General features: G+C 43.0%; 1 protein-coding gene across 1 annotated transcript in view; it reads right to left on the reverse strand.

Annotated features, from left to right (window-relative positions):
• The window catches only part of LOC120945800 (ADAMTS-like protein 2), a 108,511-nt gene that overhangs the window by 10,870 nt on the left and 85,279 nt on the right, over positions 1-12,362 (reverse strand). Inside the window, exons 12-15 of the mRNA XM_040360211.1 lie at positions 10,827-10,953; positions 5,795-6,008; positions 2,747-2,902; positions 277-421 (exon numbers count right to left, since the gene is read on the reverse strand). Coding sequence (XP_040216145.1) covers positions 277-421; positions 2,747-2,902; positions 5,795-6,008; positions 10,827-10,953 — 642 coding nt within the window. The remainder of the gene's footprint in view (positions 1-276; positions 422-2,746; positions 2,903-5,794; positions 6,009-10,826; positions 10,954-12,362) is intronic.

Here is a 12,362-nt window from a genome sequence, read left to right on the forward strand (position 1 = left end):
AAGACATAAAACAACGTTTTCCCCCACACACGGTCATTTAAATTGACGTTTTTAAAAACGTAGTTTTTTTTCATCACATAAAGTGATGGTGTGTACGCGGCATCAGGCTTTGGCATTAGTAAGCTAGTTATAACGATAGAAATAATGACAAAACTATTTATGACAAATGGTCATGTCAAGTTGATATCAGATATAGATACATAGATTGGCCTGTAATCTGATTCTCTAATGTCCATTCTTTTTCTGAAGAGGCAGAATTAAACAATAATATCTTACCTGGAGCTTCAGTTGGGCAAGGCTGAAGTTGACAAGCCTGGCTACTTTCTGGTTTTGTAGATGGATCACATCCTTGGCTCATCTCTTCTCCCTGATAGCACTTCACTTCTCTCAGCTGCTCTCCAGAGCCACAGGTCTTACCGCACTGTGTAAAAAAGATTCAAATCTCATTGGACTCAGCTGAAAATAACTGTTACCTTTTAAAAATAAATATACCGACCCTGGTGTTTTAGCTTTGGAAATTGAACTTTTACATTATAGAGAATGCAGTAAGAGGACTTTTTGGTGGTTGGTGGAGAACTTGGCCCCGTTCCCTGCATCTTATGATTGCTCACTGGCTGTGTGCGGCTCCACGGAAAGGCAAGGCTCTCATGGACATCGCTGGATCAAGAGGGGGCTTGTGTAAGTATTAGGGGGGGGCTGCTGCACACACGTTTTTTACCCTCATGCATAGAATGCATGAAGGTAAAAAACCTTGTACCTTTACAACTACTTTAACTGCTGAAAAAAGCTGCCCGTTTACAATTCTCAGTAGCTCAAGATCAAATTACATACATAACTGAATGATTCATAGGAGTGTCTTATCCTCCTTCCCTCTGCTCTGTAGGGCTCAGAGAAATTGCAGAGAAACAATCTAAGAGCAAGCGATCTAGCTTTTTTTTTTTAAGCCCTGTGAATTAAATCTTTATTTGGAAGCTATAGATTTGATAAAAATATAGGCCCGGATTCAGAAAGGAGTTACGTCGGCGTATCTCCATATACGCCGTCGTAACTCCGAATGCGGGCCGTCGCATCTCGGCGCCTGATTCATAGAATCAGATACGCCTCACTGTTGCCTAGATACGAGCAGCGTATGTCTCCTACGCCGTCGTATATACCGCTAGGGGCGCTTCCCAAGACTTCCGCGTCGAATATGCAAATTAGGTAGATACGCCGATTCAGAAACGTATGTCCACCTGGCGCATTTTTTTACGTCGTTTACGTACGGCTTTTTCGGCGTAAAGTTACCCCTGCTCTATAAGGCGTTAAGTATGGACGTCGGGCCAGCGTCGAATTGTGCGTCGTTTGCGTAAATCGTACGCGAATAGGGCTGTGCGTAAGTTACGTTCACGTCTAAAGCATTGATTATTTGCGGCATAATTTGGAGCATGCGCACTGGGATATTTTCACGGACGGCGCATGCGTAGTTCGTTAAGAACATCAATTACGTGGGGTCACGGCAAATTAGCATACAACACGCCCCCTACAGCCTATTTTGAATTACGCTGGCTTACGCCGGCCAATATATGCTACGCCGCCGTAACTTTAGGCTCAAGTTCTTTCTGAATACAGGACTTGCCTCTCAAAGTTATGGTGGCGTAGCGTATATGAGATACGCTACGCCAGCATAACAATACGCATTCTGAATCCGGGCCACAGTTTCAGTTTATTGTATGCCTATTTGCTACAACATAGCAGTGCTTCCAGCCCACTGCCAAAATAGGAATTGTGCTGTTAAGAGAAGGAAAGAGGACTTAAGCTGGCCATACATTATACATTTTCTTATCCAATTTCCTTTGAATTTACATTCAACTATGTAGTGCAAGGTCCTGCCTGATTGCATACAAACTAAAAGTGTATAGGTTTGACCTCATAGTATATGGTTCTGGTAAAATATAAAGAAAACTGTATAATGTATGGCCAGCCTTACAATGGTGGATCACTGGGGGAGGGAGAGGATGTTATAGTCACACGTAAGGACAGATTGAACTTTTTTTTTTTGGGGCCTGAATATATACAAAAATTAATTTGTAAACCAGCAGTTTTGATGAACGTACACCTACAAGAGAGAATACACCTCCAAGATTTTAAATTCGAATCATCACCTATAAAATCGTGTTTTAAAGCGGATTCTCCACTCTAAAAAAAAATATAAAAAGCCAGCAGCTACAAATATTGCAGCTGCGGACTTTTAATATTAGGGCACTTACCTGTCCTGGAGTCCAGCGACGTCGGCAGCAAAGGACGAGCGACCGCTCGTCACTCTGCTGCCCCTACCACCATCCTCGGTGAGGGAATCAGGAAGTGAAGCGCTCTAGCTTCACTGCCCCATTCCCTACGGCGCATGCGCGAGTCGTGCAGCGCCGTCCTCACTGGTTCCCGTTGTGTTCTGGGAGCCGAGTGTTTCCCAGAACGCAACGGGCGGGGGCGGGAAGTGACATACTCCCCGCAGAGAGGACTCCCGGAAGTGGGTGCAAATACCGGTCTTTGACAGGTATGGCCCCCCCCCCCCGGAAGGTGTCAAATGTGGTACCGGGGGGGGGAGGGTTCCGATGAGCGGAAGTTCCACTATAGGGTGGAGCTTCGCTTTAACAAGTTAAAAAAACATAATATAAATATGTTTAACATTAGGAAAATGTATAATGTCATCTTGAATGTACATGCTGTAATTTCTCAATTTGTTGCCATTGTTGTCCCTAATAAAACTCACTGGTTCCCATTCCGATGCTGTCCAGTGATGGTCACATGGAGGTCCCAGGCAGGGCTTCTCAGATGAAGGTTTTAGGCTCTCATCACATTGGTTGACTTCCGTTGAGCATTTGACCTCCCTCTTCACCACTCCCTCCGATCCACAGGAAGCTGAGCACTGCACAAAGGACATGAAAAATGAATTGCAGCTCTATAGATAAAGTTATCATCTGTTGACATAAAGGTTATGAAAAGAAATATGTAATGTTAACTCCATCCAAGGCTGAAATTTTAGTTTTGAGTGGTGGCTGCTAAGTTGAATCACACACGGCAACGTGTATCATTTACATATCATAATAGCAACCCTCCCCCATAAACCGTTATACAGCCAAATAATGACCCATGTTCTTCCAGTCTAAATTTAAAGGGGGGATATGGGAATTTTTTTTTTGTCAAAAGGGGGGTTATTATTGATCTCCAGGCAGATAAAAAAATGTGTTTGTTAAAAAATCCTTGAGTGATTTTAAAAGCAGCAAGTGATCCATGTATGGGCAGGGAGGTTGTATAGAAGTTGATTTACTAATCGGCTCTGTCAGATTTCCCCCTGCTCTGCTAGATCTTCACCCCCGGCTATAGTTGGCAGCACTGATCAGTGTATTCTGATGGTAAGGAGGTCTCCCCGATGTCAGAGTACAAAAGCTCAGCGGATAGGATTCCCTCATCAGCATCAAATGTGTGGAATGGGGGAATGGAGAATGAAAAAAATGACCCATCTATGGGCTGTCTAAGTACCTGAATTTGTATCTGGTATCAGCCTTGCAATCCCCTGCACAGCAGCGGAAGGGAAAAGGTAGGGCAAGGAGACAATCAGTTGTGTTGCACTGCTAACAAGGAACTTGCTGAAAGGAGGAGAGAAGACTGACAGAGAAAGGAGGACACCAGTCTAAGGCAGTGGTGTTCAAACTGTGGCCCGGGGGCTGGAAATAGCCATTTGCTTATCTATGTTTGGCCCTCGGGCACTATTCTTCCCTCTAACAAAAGGCACTATTCTACCCACTGATTCTACCCACTGACACCAATGCTAGGGCATACTTTGTGCCACTGACAACAGTAATGGGCCATTATTCCTCCTACTGGCGCCAACATTGGGTCACAATTCCTCCAACTGACACCAATGATAGGGCGCTATTCCTCCCACTGACACCACGGTCCTCTCCAAAAAAGCCTGAAGGACAGTAAACTGTCCCTCTGTTTAGAAAGTTTGGAGACTCCTAGTCTAATGCCGCGTACACACGACCGTTTTTCATGATGAGAAAACTGCCATTTTTTAGATTGGTCATGAAAACCGGTCGTGCGTATGCTCCATAGCAGTTTTCTTGATGAGAAAACTGCCCGCAAAAAAATTAGAACCTGCTCTATTTTTTCTCTTAGTTTTTCCCGTCGTTCTTTTTCTCGTTGCGACAACCGCTCATGTGTATGCTTTTCCGAGGGGAAACAAAACGCGCATTCTCAGAATCAAGTATGAGATGGGAGCGCACGTTCTGGTAAAACTAGCGTTCGTAATGAAGATAGCACATTCATCACGCTGTAACAGACTGAAAAGCACGAAGACTGAAAAGCGCGAAGACTGAAAAGCGCGAATCGCCTCTCCCCAAACTTTTACTAACACAAAATCAGCAAAAGCAGCCCAAATGGTGGCACCATTTGAATGGAACTTCCCCTTTATAGTGCTGTTGTACATCACCGCGCCTTTGCTCAAGCGTTTTTTTTCATGAACGTGTGTATGCAAGGCAGGCTTGAGAGGAATCACGACGAATCATGTCGAGAAAAATTTAGTTTTTTTGCATGACGGGAAAAACGGTTGTGTGTATGCAGCATTAGGCATTGCCTTCACTGGCCAATCACAGTTTGTGGTCATAGACAAGGCCAAGTTGTATTATTTAACTGCAGTAGAGAAAAGTCGGGTCTCCAGGCTGGCTTTGATGTCCAGATCTGTGTAGTTTTTAGGAATGTGCTTGCTGTGTATTAATTGAGAAGGGATTCTCCTTTGTGGTCAGCCAAACTAAGATAACTCAGTTGGATCAATGCACAATAAATCAGAAGCAATCATTTACTTCCAGAAGTTACATAGTTACATAGTTAGTCAAGTTGAAAAAAGACACAAGTCCATCCAGTTCAACCACAAAAAATAAAAAAACAAAATAAAAAACACAGTAAAATCCTATACACCCAACTCCATACCCACAGTTGATCCAGAGGAAGGCAAAAAAAACCAGCAGAGCATGATCCAATTTGCTACAGCAGGGGAAAAAATTCCTTCCTGATCCCCCGAGAGGCAATTGGATTTACCCTGGATCAACTTTACCTACAAATCTTAGTACTCAGTAATATTCTGTACATTTAGGAAAGAATCCAGGCCTTTCTTAAAGCAATCTACTGAGCTGGCCAGAACCACCTCTGGAGGGAGTCTGTTCCACATTTTCACAGCTCTTACTGTGAAAAAACCTTTCCGTATTTGGAGGTGAAATCTCTTTTCCTCTAGACGTAAAGAGTGCCCCCTTGTCCTCAGTGTTGACCGTAAAGTGAATAACTCAACACCAAGTTCACTATATGGACCCCTTATATATTTGTACATGTTGATCATATCCCCCCTTATTCTCCTCTTCTCAAGAGTGAATAAATTTAGTTCTTCTAATCTTTCCTCATAGCTGAGCTCCTCCATGCCTCTTATCAGTTTGGTTGCCATTCTCTGCACTTTCTCCAGTTCTCCGATGTCCTTTTTGAGAACTGGTGCCCAAAACTGAACTGCATATTCCAGATGAGGTCTTACTAATGATTTGTACAGGGGCAAAATTATATCTCTGTCTCTGGAGTCCATACCTCTCCTTACCCAAGTTAATGGGTAAATAAAGCAAGTAAGCATTACCTTTTCAGATATGACCTAGGCCCCCTCTGCCCCTAGGCCCCATACTAGCTGCATGCAAATGCATTTTTCACATTCACTGACAACTATCACAAACAAAAGGTAAGCTTTTTTAGAATGTACAGTATGTAGTAATTTTAGGCATACCTCTGCCCACTCTGAAGTTTCCCACTGTGGTCCACATGGTTTGTTCTTGCAGACCTTCTGCTGAGGTGGTCTTGGAAGCTGGGCACCATCACACTGCTCATCATACACAGAACTGTCTAACCCTGGTGCCAACATCTTCCAGCACCGAACAGAGCGCACTTGAATTCCTTGCCCACAGCTCCTCGAACACTCACTCCATCCACTGGACTCCCACCTCCAAAGAAAACATACAATTCAGAAACAACAGTAAGGGTGAAATCATCCAGCTAACTCAAGTAAAAACTAAAATGAGGTAAAAGGGGTTGATTAACCTGAGTTAATTAGACCTTCACCTGTTGTAGTGTACCCATGTAGATGTCATGTGTTACTGTGACGCACTGCCTCCACTCATGCAGAGATATAGGCCCCTATAGGAAAAGTGGATACCACTATCCATTCTCCAGTGGACATTGCAATATTACTTTATCCCATGGCCCACATTTTAGGTGCCATTTATTTAATGCGGGGCCTGCAGGGAGTTCTCTTTCCTTAAAGTGGATGTAAACCCAAAAATTGTATTTATTTTTTTGATGTCACAATGTAGAGAATAAGATTTCCTATCATCTGTGCCCAGTCTTGCCACAGAGAGTTAATCCAGCTCTGAGCAATCCTCTTTTATTGTTCAGTGAAAATTAAGACTTTCAGATAAAATCCTGTCTGAATAAAAAGTCCTTTCCTCTCTCCTTTCTTTGAGTGACAGGTTATTTACACATCTAGCTTGGACATGTTTATCATATGTTATGTTATGTTTATCATAATATGAGGTGATCCACAGTATAAAAAGTGAGAAATCCACCCCTCCCCCACATAACACATCCTGGTAATATACAATGAACTGTGGATCACCTCATATTATGATAAACATAACATAACATATGATAAACATGTCCAAGCTAGATATGTAAATAACCTGTCACTCAAAGCAAGGACTTTTTATGCAGACAGGATTTTATCTGGAAGTCTTAATTTTCACTGAACAATAAAAGAGGATTGCTCAGAGCTGAATTAACTCTGTGTGGCAAGACTGGGCACAGATGATAGGAAATCTTATACTCTACATTGTGACATAAAAAAAAAAAATGGGGTTACATCCACTTTAATGCTGGAGAAAGAACTTTGCTGCTTGAAAACAAGTATAAGGCCCACAGTCTGTAAAATATCTGCCTTCAAAGTCAGATTAAAGCGGAACTTTAGTCCTGCTAGATCACTTTAGGCTGGCCCTTTTTGTAGGTATAGCTATGTAAAATTTTAAAAATAAGTGCCTATACTGTTTAAAATCCAGTAATAACCCACCTAACCCTGACCTGCACATACTTAGTTGCGCTCTATTTGTAGGCACTGTGCCGAATTTGTAGAGGCCAATCGGCTGACAACCTAAAATTTAACTGCTGTTCAGGGGCTCTGGCCTTCAACAAAATGGCAGCTTCCAGCAAGAAGAAACAGGAACAATGCTGAAGGCAATTTACAGCACACACTCATTTTGGAAGCATAATTATTAATGTGGAATGTATGTTCCTTGCTAAAAAAACATTACTTTTTATCAAGTTGATATGGGTAAAGTTACACAGATATAAGTCGGCAGAATGGCACGGGCAGGCAAAAGGACGTATATATATATACTGTACAGACCAAAAGTTTGAAGGCATCAAAACTATGAAGTAACACATGTGGAATTATACATAACAAAAAAGTGTGAAACAACTGAAAATAAATTTCATATTCTAGGTTCTTCAAAGTAGCCACCTTTTGCAGCAGACACATCTCTAGAACTGTTAAGAGGAGACTGTGTGAATCAGGCCCTTATGGTAGAATATCTGCTAGGAAACCACTGCTAAAGAAAGGCAACAAGCAGAAGAGTCTTGTTTGGGCTAAAGAACACAAGGAATGGACATTAGACCAGTGGAAATCTGTGCTTTGGTCTGATGAGTCCAAACTTGAGATCTTTGGTTCCAACCCCCGTGTCTTTGTGCGACGCAGAAAAGGTGAACGGATGGACTCTACATGCCTGCTTCCCACCGTGAAGCATGGAGGAGGAGGTGTGATGGTGTGGGGGTGCTTTGCTGGGGACACTGTTGGGGATTTATTCAAAATTGAAGGCATACTGAACCAGCATGACTACCACAGCATCTTGCAGCGGCATGCGATTCCATCCGGTTTGCGTTTTAGTTGGACCATCAATTATTTTTCAACAGGACAATGACCCCAAACACACCTCCAGGCTGTGTAAGGGCTATTTGACCAAGAAGGAGAGTGATGGGGTGCTGCGCCAGGTGACTACCTCTTGAAGCTCATCAAGAGAATGCCAAGAGTGTGCCAAGCAGTAATCAAAGCAAAAGGTGGCTACTTTGAAGAACCTAGAATATGAAATATATTTTCAATTGTTTCACACTTTTTTGTTATGTATAATTCCACATGTGTCAATTCATAGTTTTGATGCCTTCAGTGTGAATCTACAATTTTCATAGTCATGAAAATAAAGAAAACTCTTTGAAGGAGAAGGTGTGTCCAAACTTTTGGTCTGTACTGTACGTCCCCTTTAAGAAGAGGCATTGTGGACGCTCGCCGCAAGCTCTGTGACTTTGACCGTGGGACCCGTGGACTCGATGTCCGCGGGCATACCCGCGATCGTGTCATGGTGAGGAAGAAGGGGGAAATGATGATGTAAACAAGCATTTCCCCAATCTTCCTAGTGACAGGACAGTGAACACTGTTGTGTCACACACAGCCCATCCCCCTACAGTTAGAAGCACTCCCTAGGACACACTTAACCCCTACAGCGCCACCTTGTGGTTAACCCTTTCACTGCCAGTGTCATTTTCACAGTAATCAGTGCTTTTTTATAGCACCGATCGCTGTAAAAATGACAATGGTCTGCCAAAGTGTCTGCCATAATGTCGCAGTCACAATAAAAATTGCTGATCGCCGCCATTACTAGTAAAAATTTTTTTTTTATAAAAATGCCATAAAACTATCCCCTATTTTGTAGACGCTATAACTTTTGCGCAAACTGATCAATAAATGCTTATTGAGATTTTTTTACCAAAAATGTGTAGAAGAATACGTATCGGCCTAAACTGAGGGAAAAAATAATGTTTTTATATATTTTTGGGGGATATTTATTATAACAAAAAGTAAAAAATATAATTTTTTTTCAAAATTGTTGCTCTATTTTTGTTTATAGCGCAAAAAATAAAAATCGCAGAGGTGATCAAATACCACCAAAAGAAAGCTCTATTTGTGGAAAAAAAAGGACGGCAATTTTGTTTGGGAGCCACAACGCACGACCGCGCAATTGTCAGTTAAAGTGATGCAGTGCCGAATCGCAAAAAGTGGCCCGGTCATTGACCAGCAAAATGGTCCGGGGCTTAAGTGGTTAAGAAAAGTGATTTGAAGAGAGAGGGTGTCACAGTTAATAATGAATAGTGGACCATCTGTGCTATATGCGTGCGGAAAAGGATGTGATTCCTTAACCGCTTGCTGACCGCCCACCGTAGTTTTACGTCGGTAGGTCGGCTCGGCTGCGCAAAATCACGTAATAAAACATGATTTTGCATTTCAACCACTAGGGGCGCGCACGCCCCCCCTGCTCGCCCCTGGTGCCGTACATTGTGGTCAAACACTTCTGGTAAGCCTCCCTTTTTACCGCACCTGGGTGGCGTGACCCCTATCCCTCTATTCTGGTAATCTGGATCTTCCTACTTCTGCTGTGAAGACACTCTACTGTCCATCTCATGAACTGTCCCTTTGGGTCTGCAGACCTCTGTAATTGCACTGATTTGTACTGTGGGATTAGGGACTGTTATGCTCTAGCACTTTATATGAATTGATTGTTTTTTATTCACAAGGTTTCATATTTTATATAATTATATGAATTACAGCCAACATTTTCAGTGATTGGTTTAGGATTATCTATAGATCTTTTTCTATTTCCACATTCATATTATATGATTTCTGCTCATGTACTGCTAATTGCTATATATGCACAATCACTTTATTGTTTGCACTGATATTTTAGTCCGTATGATTACTATGGGCATGTCAATCTGCACACACTAATCATGGTATCAAAGATTGTTTGTTTAATAATTTTTGCATTTATAGGTTTCTATATTGTGATACTCTGCTAGCAGCTTAGGCCCAGATTCACGTAGAGTTACGCCGGCGTATCAGTAGATACGCCGTCGTAACTCTGAATCTACGCCGGCGTAAATTTAAGCGTATTCTGGAAACCAGATAAGCTTAAATTAGGCTAAGATACGAGCGGCGTAAATCTCCTACGCCGTCGTATCTTAGGGTGCAAATTTAAGCTGGCCGCTAGGTGGCGCTTCCGTTGTTTTCCGCGTTGAATATGCAAATGAGCAAGATACACCGATTCACGAATGTACCTACGCCCGTCGCAATTAGTTACGCCGTTTCCGGAAGACGTACGCCGGCGTAAAGATAATGCTGCTCCCTAGGTGGCGCAGCCCATGCAAAGTATGGACGTCGGAACTAGCGTATCTTTTTACGTCGTTTGCGTAAGTCGTACGCGAATAGGGCTGTGCGTAAGTTACGTTCACGTCACAGGCATTGAGCCGGCTTATCTTTGGACTAAAATACGACGTGATACTGAGCATGCCCGCGCATGCACCGTTTGTTCGGCCATGCATCTACATGGGGTCAAGCCTCATTTAAATACAACACGCCCCCTACCAGCCTACTTTCAATTACGTGCGCTTACGCCTGCCCATTTACGCTACGCCGCCGTAACTTAGGACGCAAGTGCTTTGTAAATACAGCACTTGCCTCTCTAAGTTGCGGCGGCGTAGCGTAAATACGATACGCTACGCCTGCGCAACGGAAAACAGCCCTACGTGAATCTGGGCCCTAGTCTACCTACTGTGGTGGCCTTAGCGCAAAAGGTTACCCTTTTTTTAAAGCACACGTTGATTTTACGAGATGCCTGCAGTTGCTTTGCCAACAAAATGGTATTTTCTCCTCATGTATTTCTCACCTGGGCATGCATTCTCTTCCAGAGCAGAATTCCTGAGTGGGCTCTGGTCTTGTCATTGGATCACAATGCGATTCATCTACTTCTCTACCATCATAGCGGATGCACAAAGCATAGGCAGAGCTGATTCCTGTAGTCAGGACATTGACATGAAGTCAAGACAATATTTTGACAGCACATGATTTTGAAACTTTTGTGAGTTTAAATTTTAGAAATGTTTAAAGGTAAACTATAATTGGTTTGAATCAGTTTGGGTTTTAAGTTGGTTAAAAAGAGAGCATGGCAAAAGGCATGATGTTTCATTAAAATCTTACACACAGCTATCTCTATATAAAGTATCAGCTTTAGCAAATGTACTACGCGAACATAGCAGGCATTTTCAACAAAGCAGGCAAGCAGATGTGGGGAAAGGCCAAGAGCATCACCTGCTGGCTGTACTTAAAGCGGAGCTCCACCCTAAAGTGGAACGCGCACTGATTGGAACCCTCCCCCCTCTCCGGTGTCACATTTGACACCTTTCAGGGGGGAGGGGGGTGCAGATACCTGTCTAAAGACAGGTATTTGCACCCACTTCCGGCCTAGCATTCACTGGCAAAAGACGGGCATTGCATCACATCCCGTCACCCCCCCGTTGTGTGCTGAGAACACTCGGCTCCCAGCACACAGCGGGAGCCAATCGGCGGGTGCAGCGCGACTCGCGCATGCGCCATAGGGAACCAGGCAGTGAAGCCGGAGCACTTCACTTCCTGGTTCCCTCACAGTGGATGGCGGGGGGGCAGCAGAGTGACGAGCGATCGCTCGTCCTCTGCTGCGGACGGCGCTGGACTCCAGGACAGGTAAGTGTCCTAATATTAAAAGTCAGCAGCTGCAGTATTTGTAGCTGCTGGCTTTTAATATTTTTTTTTGGCCGCACATCCGCTTTAAAATACAAAATAGTCACATTTAAAGGAGTTGTAAAGGAAAACATTTTTTTGCCTAAAATTAATGTCTGCAAGGTAGACAAACAGAATAGTGTAATAATTCTGTTAAAAAAAAACGAGTAAATACTTATTAAATTCCTTCATCTATATCACCTCCGGCGTTCTAGTTTCTGTTCTCTCTTTCACTTCCTGGTTTGCGGCGCTCGTTCATGTAAGAACATTATATTTCCCAGTATGCATTGTGGCACGCCCAGTAATTCACACCTCCTTGAAGTCTCTAACATGTAGAGAGCGTCCTGCCGCACAGATGTAGTTCCCAGGAGGGGGCGAGCACGTCACTGACCACCGCAGTAAAGCCTCCCTTTACGGTGGTGAGTAACAATCAGACAAGCAGGAAGTGAACAGAACAGAGAAGAAATAGAGCAACTTCTGAGCAAAAACGAACAATGAGGAAGTGAAAAGAGGAATGTCTGCAGGTAAAGGATGCTTATTATGAAAAAAAAAAAATCCTTTACAACCCCTTTAATACTAAATATTTACCTGACTACAAAAAATTATTTTTTACTTCTATTAATGGTAAATAATACATAGCATATGTATAATACAATTATCCAATGCC

Source organism: Rana temporaria, chromosome 7 (assembly GCF_905171775.1).
Source record: "Rana temporaria chromosome 7, aRanTem1.1, whole genome shotgun sequence".
Classification (NCBI taxonomy): Eukaryota; Metazoa; Chordata; class Amphibia; order Anura; family Ranidae; genus Rana; species Rana temporaria.